Below are 26,654 nucleotides of genomic sequence, written 5' to 3' on the forward strand. Positions count from 1 at the left end.
CATTGTATATCTGATGAAGAGCAAAGATGAAACACTTGAGAAATTTAAATCTTTTGTTGCTACAGTTAAGAATAAGTTTGGAAAAGCTCCTCAAAGCCTACGTACTGATGGTGGTGGAGAATATTGCAATGCAGAATTTAAGAAATTTTTACAATTTGAAGGCATTGAACATAAAGTCACTATACATCACTCTCCACAACAAAATGGTTGTTCTGAGAGACTGAATCGGACTATACAGGAAATGTGCAGATCTATGCTTATACATTCTGGATTACCCAATGCATTATGGGCCGAAGCTGTGAACACAGCAGTTTATCTACACAACAGAGTACCTTCAAAGGTGACAGGCATTACTCCATTTGAAGCCTGGTTTGGCAAGAAGCCAGCTCTGAAGCACATCAAAGCATTTGGTTCCAAGGCCTATGCTTTTATACCAAAGGAAAGGAGAGGAAAGCTTGATCCTCGAGCTGAAGTTGGACTAATTGTAGGGTATGCCACTGGTGGAAGAGGATACAGAATTTACAATCCTCAAGAGCACAGAGTCAAAGAACAGAACGTGGTGTATGTGGATGAGAGCCATTTATTACATGCTTCTAATGCAACTGAATCCACAGTGACAACTGATCCAAGTGATACAGAAACAGCTCCTGTAGAATTGGTCGATTGGTTACCTGCAGTGACACCCGGGAAACCGGCAAGTCCACCTTCTCAAGAGATTACCCAAACAGAAGGGGAAGCAGGGACTGGACCAGAGGAGACAGAAGCAGCAACCACTGTGAGACGATCGGAAAGAAGCAACAAAGGAAACCCACCAGAGAAGTATGGATTCTGTGAAACTGTGCAACTTATCCAAGAACCTAAGAACTGGAAAGATATATGCAAACTACCTGCAGATGAAAGAGACAAATGGATTGAAGCAATGGAAGAAGAACTGCAATCCATAAATACAAAACAAGTATGGACTCTCACAAATTTACCCCCAGACAGAAGACCTGTTGGATGCAAATGGGTGTTCAAAATCAAGCACAATGCTGATGGAACTGTTGAGAAATACAAAGCACGTTTAGTAGCTAAAGGATTCTCCCAGGAATATGGAACTGACTACTTTGAGACCTTTGCACCAGTTATCAACCATGCAACGTTCAGGACACTACTCAGTGTTGCAGCATCAAGAAACATGATAGTAGAGCATCTGGATATAAAGACAGCCTTTCTCAATGGAGAATTATCTGAAGAAATCTATATGGAGCAACCTGAAGGATTCCAGATCAAGGGAATGGAAGATCATGTGTACAAGCTCAACAAAGGTCTATATGGCTTAAAGCAAGCAGCAAAAGCCTGGTATGACAAAATATCAGGGCTACTACAAAAGCAAGGATTCAAGCAAGGAAAAGCTGAACCATGTCTGTACACCAGAGTTAAAAATGGACAATACCAGTACATTCTTATTTATGTTGATGACTTGATAATATCTTGCCAAGACAGACAAGACATCAAAGAAATAGTTGATGGACTGAACAAAGAGGTAGAGGTGAAGCAACTTGGAGATGCACAACATTACCTCGGAATACAGCTAGAAAGACTTGAAGATGGAACTTTTCTTCTAAGTCAGAAAAGAAAGACATTGGACTTTATAGAATCTATTGGCATGAAAAACTGCAATGCGACATATATACCACTTGAACCTGATTACTTGAAAGAAAGAGATGGAAAACCACTTAGGGATATTGGTGGATACAGAGAAGCAATTGGAAAACTTCTGTACTTGAGCAAAACCACAAGACCTGATATAGCAGTAGCTGTTAGCATCTTATGCAGAAAAGTAAGTTCTCCTAATCATCATGACTGGAATGCGATAAAGAAAATAGCAAGATACCTGAAAGGAACAGCAGACCTAAAGCTGAGAATCTCGCCATCTGAGAAACCAAGACTGGTTGGATATATGGATGCCAATTGGGGAGAAGAATCAAGTGACTACAGATCAACCAGCGGATATCTATTCTTTTATGGAAATGGACTGATAGACTGGACTAGTAGAAAACAAACTATTGTAGCACAATCTACAGCAGAAGCTGAATGTGTGTCAGCGGCGAGTGCCTGCAGTGAACTAGAGTGGATCGTCAACCTGCTAAAAGACTTTGGAATAAATGAACCTATACCTGTAGTTATGTTTGAGGACAATCAAGCATGTATTACTATATGCCAAGGAGAAAGTACTAAAGCAAGAAGCAGATCTATTGGACTTAAATGTGAACTTGTGAAAGATATGTACCAGAAGGGACTAATAGAAATTGAACATTGTCGTACTGAAGAAATGGTGGCTGATATTCTGACTAAACCATTGTCTAAAACTAAGTTTGAGTATCTTCGTGAAATGTTGAATATGTTTGATCCTAATGCTGAAAGAAAAGTTGAATGATGTTTGTTAAATATGAATGCATAATGACTTCCATGCTAGACCTTGAGAAGGGGTGTTGGAATATATGTGTGTTGCAAGGTCTGAGATTCAGTCATTATGGGGTTAATGTGTTTACCTACCATGCTATTGTTTAGATTGACCTGGAAAGGGAACCTGGCTCAAAGCCAATAATCTGCAAGCCCGGGAAACTTGAGAGTGTTTGTAAACTGTTATTGGTCAACAGGTCAGGTGACTGTCCTTTCAGGGTCAAGAAGAAGGAGGAAGAAGAAGATTCTCCACCTTCCATTATCCTAGCTCTTTGTTGTAAACAGTAGTGAGAAATGTAGCTCCAGGTGTTTTTTGTTTTGTAGGCAACCTGTGACCCTTTTCCCTTTAGAAGTAAATGTTTTTTAAAAGCTAAACTCGTGTGCTGACTCTCTATTGATCCAAGATCCATTGCACCTATGATTTAAAGCTATTTTTAACCTTTTTTTCCCAACAAAATGTATGCACATTATAAACATACACAAGTAGGGTTGCCAGATGGCTTCCCCTGCCCCTTAAACCAGACAGAGGCCCTGTCACTTACCTTTTCTTTTCATCAAGCGCAAAGCGCACCAGCTCCAACATAATGATGTCTCTTCCGTGACATCATCACTGGAGAGTAAGAGGCTGGGCAGGCAGGCTGACCAGCTGCTCCCCGGGTGCACAGCAGGCTAGGAAGGCAAGTGGGCCAGCTGCTCCCTGGGTGCATGGCAGGCCAATCTGCTTGCCTTCCTGGGCATGCCCAAGTGCACGCACACAGGTGTGTGGTTTTTGAACTGTTTCCCCCAGACAATCTGGCCCAAAACTGGACTGTCCGGGGGAAAACCAAACACCTGGCAACCCTATACACAAATGGGAAAGGCAGTAAAGAAAAAAATATGCACCAAGCTATGCGTGCAAACTATACAATTTGCAAATAAAACCTAAAATAACAGAGAATTCCTGATACATTTGGTTCCACTTCAAAAAGAAACCTAGGTAATTTGGAACCAAAATCTGGGGAGAAAATGGTATAAAGAAGGATTTTACAAAGAACTCTAATGCATTTAGGACCAAAGCAAGAATCCAGTAGCACCTACAAGACTAACAAAATTCATAGCAGGGTATGAACTTTCGTGAGTTGCAGCTCACATCTTCAGATAGCTAAATGCTACAGCATTTAGGACCAAAATACACATGTTTGAGTTCTGTGATAGGAACTTCAAACCTTTTATTGGACATGAAAAGGCTAAGGAAGGGGGAGGACAACCTGGCTCAAGACCATAATGCTGGGGGGAGGGTAATCTCTGTTCTATTTTACTTTTTCCTAAATCAAAAATACAATACAGTCTCTTCCACTACCAATGATTAAGGCAACCAGGATGGGTGCAGAAGAAGGCATGCAAGAAAGAGTTAATTCCCTCCATATCAGGCACCCTGATGGCTTCTGTTTAGGGCTAAACAACACATAAAGAGTTCTAATTACATAATTCAAGCATTAGGTGTAGTTTGACCCTAAGGTCATCTGGAAATGCCCTCTTCCATAATCCCTGATGGTAGAGGCTTGGCATATGGCTACATAAGACAGGGACTTGCAATTTCAGCAGGGCTTTTTGTTTCAGTGGGCTTTTTATTTGTTAATGCTGATTATGATTACTATGGAAGTATTGCTGAGTTGATGGTTGATATATACATCTACCTTGAGTCCCAGCTGTTTTGGAGAAAGGCAATAATATAATTTTTAAAATAAATAAATAATAACATTCGATTTATATACCACCCTTCAAGAAAACTTAACACCCACTCAGAGCTGTTTACAAAGTGTGTTGTTATTAGCCTCATGGCAATCACCCTGTGAGGTGAGTGGAGCTGAGAGAGCTCTGGGAGAACTGTGACTGACCCAAGGTCACCCAGCTGGTTTCAAGGGGAGTGGGGAATCAAATCCAGTTCTCCAGACTAGAGTCCTGCCACTCTTAACCACTACACCAAACACCAAACTGTGGGTTTATTTATTGGTTGTGTTTTTGAGATTTTGTTATGCAGTCTATTTTTAAAATTATAAACTTTGGAGGGCTTTTTTAGCTGAATAGCAGGGTAAAATATTTTAAATAAATTTTGGGCAAACAAATAAGCATTTTTAAGTGAATAGTGTTAAGTCTTTCCAATTTTTGTTACTCTTGTTGAACAGTGAGATTATGTTTTGAAGGGCAGTATTCTAAAAAATATTCAGATCGCTCCCTGGACTCTCTCATCCTATCCCGCCTCACAGGTTTATTGTGAAACTAAAAGGAGATATTTATTTTACACATTAGTCACTTTTCAACTAAAGTCAGCTTGGCGGAATGTTGGACAAGTGACAGTTGAAAAGTCCATTGGACAGCAGTCGGAGAGTCAAGCTGCGAGACCAGGATGCCTACATTTCCCATCAAAACTTGAGGGAAGCTGACTAGTGTCCAACCTGTGCCAGGCGTCACTTGTGGTCCCACTCTTACAAAATGGAAATTCATTAAAATGAATTTATTTACTTTATTTTTAACCCACCTTTCTTACTGAGCCTCAAAGCAGCTCATATAATATAAAACAATGTAATCAGATAACATAAGACATTCTATAAACAATGTAATAGGACCAGGATTACAAGAGTCAGAAAACCAATGCAAAACATTGCCCTCCTGAAATTTCAGGAGTGTTTCAGGTCATTTGGGTTGAGCCAACCTCAAACCAAAAACTTCAGGAAAAATTTTGGCTCAGGAGTATCCAAATGTACACCCCTAATTAGACTCTGGTTGAACAGCTGCTATACATTCAGGGAGACTTCTTGCTCCTCTGGGAGGTGATGGAATCCGTAAGGGGTGCCTGCACTCTGAGTAGCCTAAATTAAATGACTATTAAATAGTCAAAAAGATTATGGAAGCCAGAAAATATCATTCTGAGTAGCTTCTGCCAGAATGATGGGAGGGCTCTGGCAGACTATGTCCTCTGGGAAGAGCATTGTGAAAGGCAACTGTAATTAAAAAGGTAATTGCAATCTACTGAGCAGACAAAGATGAAATGACAGGAAGATATGGAAGACTGTGCCTTTTTGGTTCTTCTGAGAAGAGGCATCCAGAATAGGAGCATGTAATAGAACAGCTATTAGATTCAAGGAAGCTCTGACCCACTGGCCTGCAGAAACGGGGCCTACAATTTCTTAACAGACATAGATAAAACAGCAAAGAAATTCTGGAGAATTGTGTTCCTGGGTCCTCTGAGAAGAGTTGCCAATGTATCTTGAGCATTCTCTGACACAATAGCTGTTCAGGAATCAGGAATGCTCCTCCCGCTTAGCAACACATTCCTACCTTCTGAGGTAAAGTAGATGATGAAGATACATAGGTCTTTATTCTGTGGTGGTGCTTTGATTGTGGAAAGCGCTCCTCATGGTGCTTCGTTTAACAATTAACTTGTTAAGCTTTAGGCACCGAAAGAAATCATTTAATTTGCCACGGTATTTACTGCATCTTTTATTATTATGCCCTCTTTTTTCTGCATTGCTATTAGCAAGGATTAATCTTTTGTGTTTAATACATGATGATGCAAACAATGAATCCCAAGCACTTTATAGAGAGAGCAGCAAACAACTATCTCAATACATTAAAATAATTAATACCACCACCACATTTAGATCCATAATTCTTCAAGTGACTGGAGAAGTGCCACTCAGGAAACTTCAGGTCCCTACTTCAAGTGGGCATTTAAGCCGTATGTCCTCAGTATGACAGTGTACTAAGCTTGCCATCCTCCTGCCCAGAATAGGGGAACTCCTACCTGCTGCCCCTCCCCAGCTTCACTCACTTGGCTGGCAGGGGGGAAAGGTATGGGGTGGGAAGAAGTACATGCATGTGCTCCACATCGTACTGGTGACAGAGGCCGTGTGGGGTGTGCTGGAACCCAAATCGCCTCAAAATGGGCAATTTTTACGGAGTGTGGCTTCAGTGTGCCCTGGGACTCCTCCGTCATGCTGGGGAATGTCATTTTCTGGCATGATAAGGGAACCCACTGCCCCCCTGGCCTCCTGCACCCCCTCTTTGGCCCTTGAGGCCTTTGGCAACCCTACACCATACCCATGCTCAGCCATGAATTTGACTTAATTACCTTCATTTGCACTTTCTCTCATTGGTGTAACGATAAACTAAAATAATCCCACATTCTTTGGAGGAAGGGTAGGATTAAATTTAGCAATATTATTTATTAAGTTTATAACCAACCCATTTCTCAAGAAGCCCAGGGTGACATATACTTAGTTGGGGTAGAAGGAAGAGCCACACTAATCCTGTGAAATAGGTTATATTGAGAAATACTGATTGGCCTAAGAACATGCCTTATGTTGCATGGGGATCTGAACGTAGGTATCCGTAGTCCAGGTCCTGACCTCTGGCATCCCCACCCCCCACAGATGACTGAGTGCTGACCAGCACCTAACATAGATACAAGTTGTACCGCAATTCTTTTATTCGGCCAATGACCAGTACAAAACAGAAACAAATGTTTAAAACACACATTATAAAAGAAAAGGACACAAGTAGTGCCTGAGTAGTACATGTACCTGAAAACTTATCATTTATTTAAAAACAGTTATTTTTCCTAGAGTTGAGCAGACAGAGAAAACAAAAGGGAATTCATTAGCTTCTAAGCTTGGTTAGAAATTCATTCCTTTGTTAGTTTTCATCTGTAAAAGTCTGCCTTCAACATACCGGCCTAAACAACATGAATAATGAATCCCTTGATACTGCAGCCTGGACATCATCAGCACTGACACAAGTGATAAATGTATACTGATAATGATTTGCCTTGCCAAAATGTTGAAAAAGAAAGGGCGCTTGCAAACTCAACAGTAAATTTGAATTTAAAACTTTTTACTAGGATATTATTTTTGTTGCTAGAGTCTGACATATTATGTATTTAAGTTAATAGCAAAGAAGAAACATGAGTGGATAGGGTGAAGTTTTTTGCTGAAATGCTGATTTCTCTGACAGAGAAAGTTTTGAAAAAATCAATGCTCCACTTTGTTTCTGTTTCCCCAACTATACATTATACATTATTATCTAAAATAAATCTGTATTTAGAAAACACCTTGATGCATCTAGACAAAAGGTATAACAGATTCACAGAGTGCTACCAGCAGTTATTACTAGAGATGGGCATGTACCAGAATAATACTGAACCATGCGGTTCGTGGTTCATCGCATTTCACAAACCACAAACTTTCACCAGTTCACGAACTGGTTTGTTTGATTCGTGAAAACATCACTTCCGGGGCAGCAGAAGGCCACTTCCAGGGCTGCATAAAGCCCTCCCTCCCATTGCCTAGGAAACTGATTGATCAGCGCCAGGATGTCTGCAGTGACAGACCAAAAAATGATCCAAACGAACCACCCTAAAGTTTGTGGCAGTTTGTCAGAAATGGGCTCTGATGAACCAGCAGTTCATGAACTACAAATTTTGGTTCATATTTCAGTCCTTGCCCACCTCTAGATGTTACCCAAAAGGTATACTAGGGTTGCCAGTCCCCCGGTGGGGGGGGACCACGTTCCTCAGCATTTAAGGTTCAACCCTAACCTTTTTAATTACAGCTTACGCTCAGGTTCTACATGGCTCCTTTACCTCACAGCAGGATTGGTTCAGAATCAGACTTTGGGGATGACTGCCACACCTCCAAACGGACTTTTTCCACATAATGGACTGTTTCCCTGTTCACATATGGAGGTGAGTGCTAATGGCTGCTGGAACTTTACTGGAAACCCGGCATTAATTGCTATGCATGCACTCCAAGCCTTAGGAGAAACCAAAGTTAAGAAATATATATGTAGCCCTTTTGGGGGATTTCTGTACTTGAGGTGTACCTGGTAGGTCTCACAGGCACATGAAATACTAACACATATTGTAAACCATGGTTTTTGTGGCACTGGCAGAAGTTTGTGTCATTTCTGGACTGGAGGTCAAAGGCTTACAGCATACATGCTCCTGCCTACCTCTCTCAGTGCTATGCTGCTCAATACATCATAATCCATAAGAAATAAGAGGGAGAGCATGAGGGCTAATACGTAATATAGTGTGTGCTAAGCTGTAGTGCATGCGGCATATTATCATCCATGAAACAGTGTCTCTCACTTGAAAGATGTCAAACATCTGGATCAGAGCCTAATCCTACAGCTTCTCATAAGACAATGCTCAGCTGTCTATAAAGAATTAAATGGAGGGGGGAAGGATGAATGTCCCTGGGCATCTTAAGATTGCCCAGGAATATTTGGACACAAGATGGAATCACATTAGGCAATGCTTCATGTTAATCACATCAGACAATTTTACAAACCCCTTATACACTTATACACTCCATAATGCAAAAAGAGAACAAAGGTAAGTGGTGAATTTCATGCTCCAATGAGCAGGCTAACATGCAAGCCTATAGGGTGATCTGTCAAGACAGTGACAAATAAAAATCAGAGCTAAACTCAGAATAACAACAACAACTGCTCTTACATACTGCTCTTCTAGACAAGTTAGTGCCCCACTCAGATCAGTTATCTAAGTCAGTATTATTATTATCCTCACAACACAGCTGGGGAACAGCAGCTGAGAGTGGCGGCTTACCCAAGGCCACCTACTCAGCTCATGGCAGTAGTGGGATTTGAGCCACCAGAATGCTGATCGCAACCCATCCATTTAACCGCTATGCTACAGGTTAGCGGAAGGGATCACAACAAGAACAGGAAAGCAAGAAAGGTCACATAGGATACGAAGATGAGACAAGGACAAACTTTAGGAACAAACTGCTGTGCAAGAATTGCTTGATGAACAATTCAGGCACAGAAATTGTACGATGGACAGCAGGGAAGAAACCAAGAGAATTGGTGCTGAGGGACCTATGGTCCATGGAACTACTCAATATATAGTTGTTCTATACATCTGCCAGAGTAAACATCTATGATCAAGCTGTCTTTTCTACTGATAAAGAAACAAATGCTCACAGGATTCATAAAAACTCTTTTTATAAGAAAGGTTGCTAACCGGGCTTTGTTTTATGATTCCTTGAAGTACACTAAAACCAGCCACATGTCAGATAAAGAGCTAGCCCTTTTCATGGAAAAAGATCTCTCTTGGAAGATTAATGGTGCTTAGGTAGAAGATTAATCTTGAATGTCATTGCCATACGAGTAACATATTAAAAGAAGCACGAAGTAGCTGCTTACATATAAATTATTTTAAAAGAATATCCCTTCTATCCAGATGATCACTGTCTTATCAAACATTATGGATTTCCCTCACTTTATCATGGCACTACCGCATAACAGATTCTTCTTCAAATGCCACCTGTCCTAATATTTAACATTTTAATTTTGGTAATATTTCCCTCTGATGCTGAGAGCATGAAATTTTCTAGGGTTTTTTAAAAGCTCTGGTTCAGGGAGCAGTAGAAAGGTGGATTCATGCTAAATGCCCAAATCTTGTACAAGATCGGCAAACATATCAACAGATATTTTATCCAGGGATTGCCACTCTGTAAAAGGTGCCAGGAGTCTCAAACCAGAAAATGCAGGAGTGGGTTGCCCAAGCATCTTATTTTCTGTCACAAATACACGGGATAGGGTGAGAGTGACCTCTGTATTATGACAAAACATCAGTATTAGCATATACAAATCTGCATATATACAATGAACATGGCATATATACATGCTCATTTGGGTTTCCAAGGAAATACCCTTTTTGCACAAATATTTCATCAGGTATTAGTTATGCTATTACTTCAATCTGTTCATACTTCAGTGAGCATCTAAATCTGCAGCAGTGCTTTGACAGAACAGTAATTGTATATGGTTTTTATAATTTCTCTTGCACTTTTTTAATGAATTATATTAGAATATTGTTATCTTAAGCACTTCTGCAAGACTATACTACATTGGTTACGTACCCAGGGTTCAACATCACTGGAAACAAGCTTTTTTTCCTGGTTCTCCGCAGCATCATGGTGCATTTGTGCACCTCCCAAGGTTTCCTTGGCTTTTCTGTGATCTTTCTCAAACCTGTTTTGCTCTGAAGTTTTAGGAAAGGTCACAATAAAACCTGGATGGCCACTGTGTGAACAGTAAAATTAGGATTTTCTCGCCACATGGCAGCCACATTTTCCCTATCTTCGCAGCAGCCATTTTCTCCTCCAGCTTCCAGAGGGCTTGTTATTCTTTAAAATATCACCACCACTAGAAAATATCAATATAATATTATATCAACATGTGAATCAAGTTTTCTGCATTCTCACTTTTGAAGAAGTCTCTAACCCTTTCCCTTGCAGAGATAGCAAGAGAAATGCATATCTCTGCAATGGAAAAACCTAGTGACATTTTACAAAAATGAAAAAAAAAAAGATACGAAGCTGCCTTATACTGAATCAGACCATCGGTCTAGTATCGTTTACAAAAACTGGCAGTGGGTCTCCAGGGTCTCAGACAGAGATTTTCTACATCACCTACTACCTAGTCCTTTCAACTAGAGAGTCCAGGGATTGAACTTGGGGGCCTTCTGCATGCAGAGGAGATAAACTACCATTGAGCCACTGGTTCACCCAATTCAGAGAATCTTATACACATAATGGTATAACAAAGTTTGGTGTAGTAGTTAAGAGCGCAGGACTCTAATCTGGAGAGCCAGGTTTGATTCCCTGCTCCTCCACTTGAAGCCAGCTGGGTGACCTTGGGCGAGTCAGTTCTCTGGAGCTCTCTCAGCCCCACCCACCTCACAGGGTGTTTTGTTGTGGGGATAATAATGACATATTTTGTAAACCGCTCTGAGCGGGCATTAAGTTGTCTTGAAGGGCAGTATATAAATTGAATGTTGTTGTTGTTGTTGTTATTAAATGGCTAGAAGTAGATAATATTTCTCTTTTCAGATAACTGAAGGCAGTTTGGTTGAGGGATTGCAGCAGCATAGCTCATGGTGTTCACTCATTTTACTTTTGGTTCCAGGAAACAGGCTTTGCAGGACTGTTTTATTTTAAATGTCGTTTCAAAAACTTGCTCACTCTTTGAGCAAAGGTGACAACAGGACAAAAGAACCAAGATTCTAAAGTTCTAAACCACAAAAGTCTTCAGCTGATATTTTATCAATGATATCCCAGGATGAGTGCTCTTCTCAAAATCACAGATCTCCAAAGTTTATTCCAACAAATCCCATTCAATCTATGATCAAATATATGCCAAAAGAGTAATATTAAGGATTACATGGCTTCCCTTACAAATATCGCATTTTAAGGAGGAAAATTACAACCAGCTACTAATACTGCTGAGGCAGCACCAGGGATTATTTATGACAGATGTCAATACAAAGTGCTTGCACATGCAAGGCTATAATTTGTAGTCTCCGGGAAAGTTTCAGGGTGGCATTTTCACATCATATTTTTCAATTAATTTAATGTACACTCACACCACCATGACCCGAAAATACCAAACAATAGCAATAGTCATTTTGGATCAAGGCCAACAGGCAGTTGAGCCAAAGGTGGAGGTTACTGCTGTCCGGAAGCTTGCTCAGCATTTAGCATGGGGTCCAGCAGCATGCCATGCAGTAATGGAAATTATGCCACTTAGAGGGCATCACCATAAATTTCCTAGGTAACAATCAACCTAAAAAATTTGTGCCAGCAACTGCCTGACTGAGAAAACCAGGGTTCATTCTTCCAAAGTGCAGTGAGGATCAGAGTGTTCCAGAATTGAGTTTGGTCCTAGATGCATGGAAAATGGAGTTCAATAAGCAGTAATGATTATTATAACATCATAAAAGGATAGTTCAGGATAAAATAATATATTACGGAGACAAACTATTGTACTTTTGGAAGGAACAACATTAAATGAACTGCAGGCCCCCAAAGAAAACGCACAGATCAAACGCTCAACAGAGTGGCTTTAAAAGCCTCTCTGCAAAGGTACAGATCCTTTTTGTCACCTGGATGGGGATAACTAGGGTTGTCAACTCCAGGTGGGAAATTCCTGGAGATCTGAGGGTGAAGCCCTGGGGTGGGTGGAGGTATAATGCCATGCAGTCCTCCCTTCAAAGCTGCCATTTTCCACCAGGGGAACAGATCTCTATAGTCTGGAGATCAGTTGTGAATATTCCAGATTTCCAGGCCACATGTGGAGGTTGGCAACACTATTTGCAATAAATTTAATCAGACTTGCATTGATGCTTGAAAACTGGTAGTATATTATAAGCTATCTGTTTTTTCTTGTATTATAGTTGACTTTAACATTGTGTAATTTGTTTTCTTGTTTATGCATTGTATGTTGTTTTTAAAGTTAATAAAAAGTTTTTAAAAAATGACTTGCATTGATGCTCTGCATCACTATATTTTGCTCTCTCAGGTCTATCCACCCAGAACGTATGCAGCAGAATACACACACAGTATTTACTACATATCACAGTTTACAAGGTACACAGTTTTCTACACAGAAGAGATGTCAGCTAAGGTTGCCAGCTCCAGGTTGGGAAATTCCTGGAGATTTAGGCGTTGGGAGAGTGGAGAGGGTGGGGTATCAGGAGGGGAGGGACCACAGTGGGTTATAATACCATAGGGTCCACCCTCCAAAGCAGTCATTTTCTCTAGGGGAACTGATTTCTATGGCCTGGAGATCAGTTGTAATTCCAGGAGATCTCCAGCTCTCACCCGGCAGTTAACAACCCTAATGTCAACAGAAGAAATCTGTCACATGTGAAACAGTTTCCTGTTAGGAAAAAACCGTATGAGGATCAAAGATCACAGGGCAATTACAATTTCACCTTCAGTGATCACAAGATGATCACAGTGATCACAGCCATGAAATGACCCCATTAGTGGCTTCTAACAACAAGGAGAGATTTCAGAGTCCAGGCCTGCTAGAATCCCTTTCTCTTAATCCTAGCTGTATGTATGCTGACTCTCATTACTGTGAGGCAAAACTTCTCTGTGCATGCTCAGGGACATTCACAGTTGTTATGTTCCAGGACTGAGCCATTATGCAAAAACTGGTTCTGGGGCTAAACTGTGGGGACTAACAGTTTAGCCCCTAAATCAGATGCACTGTAGGACTCCACAGAAACATGTCCTCATGATCTGTCATGGGGTAAGAAGGTAACTTTCTTGCCCAGCTGGCAGTAAAGGCAACAAAAGGGAGAATGAGATAAACAGGAAGCTGCTACAGGGGCCTCTGCAGAACATGCAACTACCAAAGCACATGTGAATACTATATATGCTGAGTCAAACTGTGTGCAGAGCATTACGGACCGGTGACCTTTCAGCTTCACCTCACTGCATGAGCTGCAATGAAGGAGGTGCTTAGACTTCTAAGCCAGCACAGTTTGCCTATGACGTGTTGTGCTCCCCTAAGCAGTTATTATCCACTCTGGTTAAATTAGATGGAGGACAAAAAACTGCAGTGTCAGCTGTGACTTTGTTGTGAATAGTGGCTCGCTCCTAAGCGGTCTCACTGTTGGCAGAAGGAGGGGCCCAACAGAGCCAGAATTTATACTGAAAAAGAACATCACTCAACAGAGTGGCTTTAAAAGCCTCTCTGCAAAGGTACAGCAATCGCTCAGGACCTCATACATTTGGCACACAAAAAAGCTGAAGAAAAATTCTGCAAACAGAGATAAATATAATCAATAATGAACATTATACAAATGCGTCGCTTCGATGGACAATTTTAGGTCAGCCAGCGGTGCACTTGGCTGGACAGGTGCTGTTAGGCACATTATGAATACCTGGAAAAAGCAGTAAAAGCCCTAGGAAAGAGAAGCAACTACTGTAGGAGTGTATGTACACTGTCATTACAGACATTACTTTAAAAACTTCATCCTGGACAGAGCCCATCAGATATGATGAGAACATAACCATGTTGTCTGTTATCTCTTGGCTCGGTCTTAGAAGGAACCGTCTACTCAGCTCTCAGAAAACGTACCTGAAAATGAATACTACCCAAAGCACACTGAATTTTTAAAAATGTCCATTCTTGGGATATTTCAACAATTCATTATTCTTGTTTATCAAGAGTTTTCACACATTTAAAGGACTAGAGAAGACAAGCCGGATTTAACTGCCAAACTTGGGTTCAAATCCCTATCCTAGGGTGAAGTTGCCCAGGGTCACCCAGGGTCTCTCAGCCAAACTAAATCTGGGACCGCTGTGAGGCTAAATGCTGCTCCTAGCTCTTCAGAATAAGAACAGGATACAAACACAACATAATAATAGACATACTTTTTGGTTAAGTTAATGAAATACTTATCTAAAGTTATTAACAACACTGTCATTTGATATGGCTTATGGTTTATGAGCACTTCAAGAATAGCCCTTGTATGTAAACTATACTATGGTTGGTAGACGATGTCCACTCCAGGCACAACAAGTCTTAGTACTATGCTGCTGGACAGGATTTTATCGGTTGCTTCCTTCTTGGGCTAAAATAATCTCTACAATACCTGTGTAAAATAATCTCTACAATATCTGTGTAAAAGATGAAACAGTACCCTATATATCCAACTACACTGAAAACTTAAAGGCACTTACATTTTTTTAAAGAGGTGCCCTTCCCACTGCTGACCCCAATTTTGCCCCCATTGATTTTTTTTTATTTTACAGAATTTATACCCTGTATTTCTACCCTCATAAAAGACACCAAGGCAGATAACAAATCAAAATATACATAATAAAATCACATCTTAAAAACCATTAAAACAAACAAAAATACGTATTTAAAAGAATTAAAACCAGAGCTAAAATACATACAAAAGCATAACAACAACAATTAAAACATTGGACAGGAAGGATCACTGAGGGAATGCAAAACTAAACTAAAAAGTCTTTACCTGGGAAGACAGGAACAGAAGGAAACAAACGAATCTCCCTGGAGAGAGTTCCAGAGTTTTGGTGCCATGACCGAGAAGGCCCTCTCCTGGGTTGCCACTTGACTATTCTCAGAAAGCAGCAACACCAGAAGCAGGGCCTCCAAAGATGACCACTGCGGCCAGGTACGCTCATAACAGAGTAGATGGTCCTTCAGGTATGTTGGTCCCGAAGCATACAGGGCTTTAAGGATCAACATCAGCACCTTGAACGGTGCCTGAAAATGGATTCGAAAGAGGTGGTCCCTATGACCCACTCCAGTCAAAATCCTGGCTGCTGCATTCTGCACAAATTGAAGTTTCTGAACACTTTTCAAAGACAGCCCACCTAGGGTGCATTGCAGTAAACTAATCTAGATGTAACCAAGGCATGCACCACAGTTGCCAGATCTTTTTTGCCCAGGAAAGGCCACAACTGGCTAACCAGTCAAACCTGGTAAAAGGTGCTCCTGGTTCCTGGCCACAGCTGCCACCTGCTTATCCAGCAGTGGGCCTGGGTCCAACAGCACCCCCCCCCCATACTACAGACCTGATCCTTCAAGGGGAGTGCAATCCCATCCAAAATGGGTGGCACCTGAAATCATGGGTCAGATCTTTTGCTCACCAGTAGCACTTCTGCCTTGTCAGGATTACGCTTCAGTTTATTAGCCTGTATCCACTCCAAAACTGCCCCCCAGGCACCAGTTCAGGGTTTCTACAGCCTCCCTGGGATCAGCTGGAAGCGTGAGACAGATCTGAGTGTTATCCACACATTGGTAATAATCCAGCCCAAATCTCCAGATGACCTACGCTGTTCCCGTGTCTGCTGACTCTCAGGAACAAAAAAAACCAGGAAACTCACTGGGCTGAGTGGGAGAGATGTCTGAACGAAGTGTTTGATTTGGATTATCTCATTACAGAGGCTAGTTTTCTGCATTTCCTCCCTTGCTCTAATCAAGCCGATTAAATGTTTCATTGTACCTTTGCATCCTGATTCCCTTCTTTGCAACACCCCTCTGGCTGAGATATAAGGGCTCCTACTTGTATTGGATGAAGGGAGCTTGACCCTCAAAAGCTTATACTTTTGGACTTAAGTGCTACTGGACTCAAATCTTGAGTTAAGAGTTCTAAGCCTTTGTAATATGTCCCTAATCTCTAGACAAAAGAGATCAGTTCCCATGGAGAAATGGCTGCTTTGGAGTTTGGAATCCATGGGCATTAAACCCTACTGAGATTCCTCTCCTCTTCAAACCCAGCCCTTCCTAGGCTCCACCCTCAAATCTCCAGGAATTACCCTAGCAACCCTTTTCGTCCTCGAATGAAGCAACCTTTTCTAAAGACAACAGCATTCAAATGTTCTTACCTTCTTCATTCTCATCAAATGCTGGTGACTTGCTGGAAGTATTTGCGCCCATATTTGTGTTGGCTGGAAACCTTCTTCTGCACTTACATCATTCTGTAATACAAAGTGCTAAGGACAGCGTTATCCTGTGACTGTAGACCCTGAAGGGGGGAAAAACCAAGATCAAGGCTGTGGTCCCAAGTAAGAAACTACATTCTATGAAGATGACACACTTGTCACACCTTGACAAGAGGATTACTAACATAGAATGGCAAGTTGGAGGGATCCTTAAGGGATACACAAGAGCAAGCTCAACAGTTTTTTTTAAACCCCTAGAAGTAGACCAGTTGACTTTTATTACATTATATCAATAAGATCATTTAAGTATTTAAGTATTTAACAATTTGGCTTTAGGGAACTCAGGTCTTAAGGTTAAATATTTAAGAATCCGAACTCTGGAATTTTATTGGACAGCTCTGTAAATAATATGACTTACCTCGATTGTAGGTTGTATGTTATTACTTTTGGTCTCTGACTGTAATAAATACACTGACTGACGATGAGATAGCTATGCAAAAGGAATGCATGATCAGACTAAATATTCTCACTATGATGGCTTGATTCATTGTCTCTTCTGCAGTCTCTGCTGGCTGCAGGATTGTCTGTTACTGCAATTGGAAGCAATAATGGAATTTCAAGCACTTACGTATAAATATAATTAATATGGTCTTGACCTTGCATATGCAACGTAAATGATGCAGTGTTCACTCAAGAGTGGAACAGAAAGTTCTTTCTGCCCATATAATTTGGATGGATGAAAGCAACTGTTTGTCCAGCAATGTGGATGGTGTGTGTGTGGGGGGGGGGTCCCTGCCCAGCTGCCACTACTTTGTAGGGAGCTTCATACTACTCTTGGGCCTCCTACCTTGATTGGAATGGGAAGAAAAGGTTTTTGCCCAAATAATGCCTCAATGTGCTCAAAGGACTCAGGCACACATTGGACATGGAGACAGTGCGCACAGTAGAATCTGGAAGCATACTGGACCCATGCCCCCTCCCCAAATGCACCACAAGCAATACATTATAACAACTTTTATTTTCCTAGTAAGGGCAAACAGCAGTCAAACTTAAGTACCCCTTATGCTGTGTCCCCAGTTTGTTTGTGCTCTCAACTTGTAGCATGCTGTAGGCCTGAACTGTGCGAGCAGGTAAAATATGGAACATCCTGCCACATAACAGCAATTTAAGTCTATGGACCTTTTCCAGTGTTAGGGTCTCACTGCACAGTTTGGTTCCTCCCTCCTTCCGGCAGGCACAACTTCCTCTAGAAAGGTATTAAGCTAGCAACTGAAAATAAACAGGTCTGTAGCATGTTGTGATGTGTCTCCTAGTAGCAATTCAATTATAATTTTCAATTACAACTTGATATAGTAGCATCTTGAAACAGAACCAATTTATAAAAAGGGTTGGTATATGCTTGTAATCCCCCCCCCCAAGTACTGCTATTATGACTCAAGTGTACGCATTTTAAAGGGGCCCTAATGTCAGTGGGACCTGGTGCCCACTTCTAAATATTGTTTACGGAATCAGGAACAGACCACAGGTGCTCCCCTTCATTTCCTTTCCCCTTCTCCTCTCCAATCCCCCTCCTTCCATTTTAATCTTTAACCATAACTTAGAGACATCCTAATAAATTTACATTAAGCCAGAGTGTGCACAATCCCAGCTTGTTGCCAACTCATGTGTGTACATCACTCCTCCTGGTACATACATGTGTACAGGCAGTAGGAAGTGTATACACAATCAGGGCAACAAACTCAGTGCATATGCAGGCCTAACTTCTGCTTGTTTGTGATGTAAGTGTAACCGTTAAAGGCTACATTCAGAAATCAGTAGGGGTGAGCATCTAGAAAATTTGTTTTGGTTCTGGGGGGCTCCGGAATCATTCAGTTCCATTGTTTGTTTGTTCCAGCTGGGGCAGTGCCAGTTCGAAACTGATCCGTTTGGGGTTTTTTGTTTTCATGAGTTTCAGTCCATTGCGTGTGCCCAAGGCTGGAGTTAGCCACACATGCACAAATGCACACTAATCTTTTCAGGGGTGGGGAAATGAGGCTCTGGGGCAGCTGTTTTTACACACAACTGCACCAAAACCACACAAAACAAACCTTTGATCCCTATGAACCATTCAGTGCCAATGGCCAGGGATGCTGAAGAAAATATGCACTAACGTGCACCACGCACATCCCCTTCCTGACAATAAATGCTAAGGGCTCAGTCTCTGCCCTTTGGAGCCAACTTGTTGCAGGAGTATAAACAGACTTGTCGTTAAGGAAAACAAGGTGCTGCCAGTTGGCTAGGCCCTCTCCACTGCCTGATCTGCCTGTGCGGCCTCTGGGTTGTAAGAACAGAAACGAAGCACACAAACTTTTCAGCAAGGGGGAGTGGTTACAGCCTCATTTCGCAAATTTTGTTCAGCTTTTCAGAAGCTGCTTTAACAAGCTGAACCAGTGATTTCTGTGTGTATTTTCTGCAAATGGCAGTTAACACTAACCAAGATCTCTCTTGTAACTATGGCTTGAAAATAGGTATTGAAATAACTTTGCAAGTCTAACAGTAAACCTGTTAGCATTAACTCTGCATACGATTGATGCAGATACCATGCAAAACTATGGTTAAAATTGACAAGAGTAAAATTCCATCAAAGAGTGAAGGAGGGAGGTAGAAGAAACATGTGAGCCCGACTCCAATCCCTTAACCATCATTAAAAGCTCTAAAGCTCTATGGCATTATGTCTGCACTAGGTGCTACAGGATAACTGATTCTTCTTTGAACAAGTTAAAGTGTGTATGATAAAGTGGATGCAAAATTTCAGAGAAGAAACAACATTTCAACAGTGGGAGAATCTCTGAACAAAGGGCAAGTCAAACATTAAGAGAGAATTGGTACAAGTTGTTTTTTAGAAGGTACATTACACCAAAAGACATTGAGAAAATGGACAAGAAATATGTGGGGTTATGTTGGAAATTTAATGAAGCGGATGGTTCCTTCTATCACATGTGGCAGACTTGCCACAAAAGCAAAAACTTTTGGAAAGAAATACATGCTGAGATGCAAAAGATTTTAAAATTTGATTTTGCCATGAATCCACAAACTATGCTGTTGGGAATACTACCAGAAAATGTAGACAGAAAATTACACAAACTATTTAGATATCTATTGACGGCAGCAAGGGTGGTATTTGCAACCAGATGGAAGGTGAATGCCCAACTAAAGAAATCGGGAAAGATAAGATGGCAGAATACGCAGCGATGGCAAAACTAACAAGCTATTTAAACAGAAGACCAATGAGAGAATTCAAAGAGAAATGGGGAAATTATTTTGCTTACAAAGGATTAAATGCATAAAATGTCTTAGTGTTAGAAACCAGAATAGGATGGTATACTGATATATTGTTATACATTGGATATAAGGTTAGGTTCTGATAAGATGAAATCCGTTAAATATCAGTGATGAGGTAGAATGCATGATATGGAAACTTTGGCAAAATAGTTAAGTTAGAAACGATCTGTATAGAAGCATTAGACCATACTAAGATACAGCAGTTAGAATGTATAGGGAGACCACTTGTTTTGACCTTTAGTTGATCTAAAATTGAATATTGTGTAGGAAAAAGATTGTATTTAGTTTGAGAAGACACATAGGAGATATAATATCGATGAACTCTGACTAAGGTATGTTTTGTGTACTCTGTATTTTATTATAACAACTCTTGTAGTGCAAAATCTTAATGTTCCTCTGACCCTGTTATTCCCCCTTCTTCTTTTGTACCCCTCCTTGTTTGGGAAAAAAAAGGATAACTGATTCTTCTTTGAAGAACATATTAAAGGCTTCATGGCTGATTAGAGACTCTTTCCCATCTTTTCTCCTGTTAAAAAGTGCCACAAATTATTTAGAGAAAGCAAATGATTCTATATTGCTAAAGTAATTTTAGAGGCCATACAAATATCTCCCAGAGATTTCCTGAATAAAAATGGTTAGGGAATGACCATTTAATGATATGATTCTGTGCACATTCATTCATATAAATAAACTCTGTAAATGTTTAAAAAATAGATATTTCTAGCTTTATGAAAGAAATTGTTTATGGGTCCAAACATTATCATTATTAATTGAATTGCATCTTTAAAAAACATGGAGAGTTTTAGAGAAGGTTGAGATTACTCCATGCAGAATTATATTTAGAAACCATCTTTCCATTTAACTTTAGGCACATAGCATAAAACTAGGGTTGCCACACTCCAGGTGGTACTTGGGATCTTCCAGAATTACACCTGATCTCCAGACTACAGAGATCAGTTTCCTTGGAGAAAATGGCACCTACAGGCAGTGGAATCTATGGCATTATACCCCGCTGAAGTCTCTCCTCTCCCCAAGTTCCACCCTCCCCAAGCTTCGCCTCCACAACCTACAGGAATTTTCCAACACGGAGTTTGCAACCCTACATAAAAATGTGCAGGATCACTGGGTCTGAGGCAAGGGAGATGAAAGCACGGTGACCTGTTCAGGGGGCAAAGCTTGTTAAATGCTACAGGCCCCTGGTTGATCCACAGCCCCAAAAAATCTGCATCTTTCAAACTGTGATGCTAATTCAGAAAATAATTGCCATGCATATTATTTATTACTGTTGTTGCAACCAAGCAGCAAGGCTGTTGCTCAAAAATAATTCAGAGGCCTAATTAAATATCCAGAAAGTTAAGACAGTGGATTATGGTCAAACCTGATGAAATTCTGATAGGACATAGGTTTAAATTAACCTGGATAAGGTACCCCTTTCAGTGCTTAAAGTTTGGCAGATCATGGTTTCCTTTAGTTGACTAAAATCATTACAACGTTAGGGAGGCAGTAATGAAAAGAGCTATTGGAATAAGAGAAGAAAATGGGGAACTAATCAGGAAGACAAACCTTGCTAAATTACATTTGTTATGATATTAACGAGCACATGATGCCAAATGTACTATCTCCTATTTATAGGATATAGCCTCAGTGGCCCTTTCACAGCTCTGTACCCAGAAAAATTAAGGTTTAAAAAGCCAGCACAAGATTTTCAGGATCACACAGAATCAATTCCATATTTCAGTTCAACTTACTTTTATTTGCTAAACAATATATTTAGTATATTTTGTTATTTCACAGTGCAATCCTATGCAGTTACTCAAGATGAAAATTATTTCTGTGGGCTTAGCATGGAGTACTCCGCACAGGATTGTGCTGTTAAAAGTGCAACTATCTACTTAAAGTGGCAAATCATCAGATCTATCCTAAATAGTTAACCAGGTCCCTTTTTCTGAACTGGTCTGTGTTACTCTAAGGTTTGCATATGCATACCAAGAGAAATTAGTCCAAGAAAATCCACCTTTTTTTGTACTTCTTAGATACTGTGTTATTTACCTGTTTAATTCATAGTCAGGCATCAATTTATTGCTTCTGACAGTAGTGTTTTATGGATTCTGGTTTTTAAATTTTTGTATTGGCTGCTATTTATATTTGTATTTGGGCTGCTGACTGTGTACATAACTGAGTAATAGATTGTGGTCAGACAATCAGAAAAAGTACCAGCCAAGCATGTCTTTATGTAGACCAATTCAAGAAGAAGGTACTGCTCTTTTCTTAATACAGACAAGAATGAAACTGTAAGGAGGAAATCTTCAACCAAATTCTGTAGGTAGTTGTGGAAAGCTGAACAAATGCTCATATCACGGTATATGTTTAGGTGTATGTCCCAGAGGTTAATGGTTATGGAAGAATGGATAAGAAGGAGGATTAAGAAAATGAAACATTCCAAGTGACATCTTTGCACAATTATTACCTCAAAAAGTTGTGCCTATAACATTCAAAATTTGTAGCAAAGGTCAATAATAAACATGTTTTTCTTTCATTACAGACTGTGCTCCCTTTCAGGCAGAACTTCCCTCATGACAAGGCTTTGCACAATATATTATTTATTTTACATATATTTTACCTACATAATGTTATGTCTTTGTAAACTTCTGTTTATTTACCCTACAGCATTGTTTATGAAATTGTCCTTGATACTAACTGTACTACTCTCACACTGTGTAGTCTGCCTTGAGTCTCAGTGAGAAAGGTGGACCATAAATGAGAGAGAGAGAGGGAGAGAGAGAGAGAGAGAGAGAGAGAGAGAGAGAGAATGCTTTCTTTAGACTATTCAGACTGGCTCCCACAGTATTCACTTGCTATCCATTCAGTTCCTGTGCTTCACATGCAGGTAGTCATTTAAATAGAAATTAAAAAGCAACGGGGCCAAAATACACTCTTGTTCAACTCCCTGAGTAATCAGAATCTTCTCTGTTCAAGGAGCATACCTTAACTCTAATGAATACATTGGAATGACATTCCTGTCTGTATAAGGAACAATAAGCATTTGTCCATATTAAGGCTTGCTAGTTTCCCCCACAGTTGATTCCAATTGAGTTAAAGGCAGCAGTTAATAATAACAACAGCATTAGATTTCTATACCGCCCTTCAGGACAACTTAATGCACACTCAGAGCGGTTTACAAAGTATGCCATTATTATCCCCACAACAAAACACCCTGTGAGGTGGGTGAGGCTGAGAGAGCTCCAGAGAGCCGTGACTAGCCCAAGGTCACCAAGCTGGCTTCAAATGGAGGAGTGGGGAATCAAACCCAGCTCTCCAGGTTAGAGTCCCGCACTCTTAACCACTACACCAAACTGGCTAGATCCACAAACGCTAGAAACATGGACTTAATAGGGCCCTTAACACTCTGTTGAGTGAGCTGGTAAAGAGACAGGAAGTGATCAACAGTACCTATCCCTTTCCTGAGCCCTGCTTATCCAGGATAATGGGATTGGAAGTCTCTCAGTTTGCACAGCAATACAACTTGGAGACTATGTCCAACAGACTAAATGGTCAATAGTTTTTGGGAACTGACTGGCAACACTTTTTAAAAATACAAGCACAACAATACTCTTGTTTCCAGCCAGAGGGGAAAGTGCCAGTAGAATTAATTTAAGTAAAAAGCTTGGCCAGGGACCACCAATCAGAAAAATGCCTATACGTCTCTGGAGGAATGAAATCTTCACCAGGGGATTCACCTAGTGCAAGTGAAGCAATAAGACCTTCTGTCTCGGAGTCTGAAACAAGAGACCTTTGAGATAAAGAAGGCATGTTAAGAAGTGGCACCTGTTCCAAAGTCTCTGGGCCCAGGACAAAAAAGGTGCTAAATTCTTGGCTATAATGTATGCACCAGACTTTTGCAGGAATCTGGGCATCCCAATCAGGAAAACATCTACCTAGGCCAAATGATACAAGTTCCCGAAACCAAGACTCTTTCTTAGTTTGAACAGCAAAGTCTAATAATCCCTGCTGCTGAGATTCTGCATAACTGAGTTTCTTCATTTTACGGAGATTTTTGTACGTCAACACCAGGTGCATAAGGGGTCTAGAGGATATTCCAGATTTTTGCTGGCAGTTGCTGCATGCAAAACTGTTGCTTGCATAAAAAAGAAAACATCCTGCTAAAGCAATTCTTTAAAATGTCATTAACAAGGCATCTTTGCTGAAGTAAAGATTAAGGCAGCATAAAATATGTGCTCAGTATTGATCTAGCAATAAAACAAAGCCACCATCACCGCCATTTCCATAGGGCCTGACCCTGCAAAGAACAAAGCTGACTTCCAGCTAAAGATGCTCAGGACAAATATTCCTTCACTATCACTCACCAATAAGTTATCTTCAAAACATATTATAGACCAGCTAATTACTTATTAAGACCATAATGAAGCTGTCTATTAAAAATAGACATGTTCTCTATGTCGCTTAAACCTTAAAGATACTTTTCTAACATATATTTATCCCGTCTTTCCTCTTAGGAGTTCAGGGTGGCTGGCGTACATGGCTCTCCCCTCTTCCACTTTATCCTCACAACAATCCTGCGAGGTTGACTGGGCTAAGAACTGGTCCAAGGTCAACAAGTGAGCTTTATACTACAGTGGAGATTTGCACCCAGATCTCCTCATTAGTCTTACACACTACCCACCACTATTAATTTTTATTTTATCTACTTCACTTATACCTTGCCTCTTTCTCCAACGGTGACCCAAAGTGGTTTACACTACCACAACACATTGGCTCAAGTAATGAAAACCTGTCTTAGACAACTGTCCTATTCTATTGTGTAAATGATAATCAAAATAGCTAAATCACACAGCAACGTCTAGAGGGGTTGAGAACAACAGATGTGTTGAAAGATGAACTTTCTTCCTCGTTCATGGATGTGTGACACCGATGCCAAGATTGCGTGAGTAAAATGTCAGGGTTTTGCGAATTTTAAAAATTAAAAAGTGTATTTCTTTTTATAAAATAGAGCATGTTGTTTGGGTCACTGTGGGGCAGGAATCTACATGCCAATCTGACTTTTGCTACAGTCCTTTATTATATTTCAAAACATTTGTTGAACTTTATTCATTGGTCACTGCACCCCAGGGTTCTAGCTGTTTAATTCTCTCATGCTATTCCTTTATCTATCACAATATTCACGGCTCCATTAACAGAACTTTAAACAGACTAGTAAGTAGTCAGAAGAGAGACAGAGGTGGACTTAGTAGGGAGAGGATCAATCCAAACTACTGACTTAACCAGTGCAATTTTTTTAGAAGGTGCCCTCTCTGAGATCTTATATACCAAAAGGGCAAATAAATCCCATGCTTTTTTCCCTTTAAAAAGGTTATTCATGCGCTTAAAGTGAAAAACTAAGAAACAAAAATTACAAGAAAACTAGTCATGCATCTGCTGTCTGAAGTCGTGCCACAAGCTGTATGAAAAGACAACTCTGATATAATTAAAACTGCACTTTTGCCCATCTAGAAAAAAAAGCTTATTTCTGAAAGGGCTGAGTATAAATATATGCATGATGAATGCTGGATGCTGTAGCTTAGAAACTTGGTCACTGGTTATGTTTGTTTTAATCTTTCTTCTAAAACGTTTCAATTTCGGCAACGCACAGTATTTGGGACTGAGTGGTTTGCTAGACCCCACTCCCGTTTTGTGACCTTGCTGTTAGGAACCCCTGCAAATAGATCCATTAAGGCGAAAGCGTACTGTACTTAAAGCACTCTTTAGTCGCCTTGATCCATTCTAGTTTTCCCTTTCATACGCACACAAGCTTCAACCGTTTGTTCTTCCGCGCTAACTACAATGGAGTTATCACTTGCGACATATGTAAACATTGCAAGTTGCTAACCCAAAGTAAAAGTTGACTTCTGCACAAGCCAGCCGCCTCCAGAAGCACCCAAAACTACAGCAGATGGCGGGGGGGGGGGGCAATACTTGCTGGTTGGAAGCCTTAGAGGGTTAAACAAACATAACCACCTTTCTTACCTTGTCTTAGGAAGGGTAGAAAGCAGCAACCGAGACACAAAACAATAGCCTCAACAACCTGCAGCTGCAGAGCGACAGAAACCAGCAGAGGCGAGAGCGCCGATCAAGCTTGGCACTTGGTGTGCGTTTGCATGTCAAGGTTCCTTTTTGCAGGCTCCCGGCTGGAGGCAAGGGCACTTGGGAGAAGAGCCGGAGCCTCTATTGCAGAGAAGTTTCCCCGTTTGCAGATTGCAGGAGGAGCCTGCAGCAATCACAAGGGGGGTGAAATCAACCAGACAACAGCGAGGATGGCCAAGGCGCACAGCAACGCGCCCGAAGGACGAGGAAATAAAGTCGGAGGGAGAGCAGGAGGGGCGAGAGGCGGTGGAAGCAGCGGAGAGCCTCTGCAACTGTAGTTAATGCTGATCGAATTGGCAACGTTTCTGCAACTGCAGACGAATCAAAGGCGCGCTAGCCGGTGCTTGAAACACCGTGTGTCGCTTAAAGGATTTATGCAGATCAGCACTTTTCAGAGCTCCCTGAAGAAGTTTCTGCCCAAGGCAAGGAGGGCGTCCTTTGTGACCCGTCGTTTATTTTTAAATAGGAGCCCCC

General features: G+C 40.8%; 1 protein-coding gene across 1 annotated transcript in view; it reads right to left on the reverse strand.

Annotated features, from left to right (window-relative positions):
• The window catches only part of STK32A (serine/threonine kinase 32A), a 128,999-nt gene extending 102,776 nt beyond the window's left edge, over positions 1-26,223 (reverse strand). The window contains exons 1-2 of the mRNA XM_054978216.1: positions 26,064-26,223; positions 16,665-16,804 (exon numbers count right to left, since the gene is read on the reverse strand). Of these exons, the coding sequence (XP_054834191.1) occupies positions 16,665-16,716 (52 nt within the window). The 5' untranslated portion in view covers positions 16,717-16,804; positions 26,064-26,223. The remainder of the gene's footprint in view (positions 1-16,664; positions 16,805-26,063) is intronic.
• Between the last annotated feature and the right edge of the window lie 431 nt (positions 26,224-26,654).

Source organism: Eublepharis macularius, chromosome 4 (genome assembly GCF_028583425.1).
Source record: "Eublepharis macularius isolate TG4126 chromosome 4, MPM_Emac_v1.0, whole genome shotgun sequence".
Lineage (NCBI taxonomy): Eukaryota > Metazoa > Chordata > Lepidosauria > Squamata > Eublepharidae > Eublepharis > Eublepharis macularius.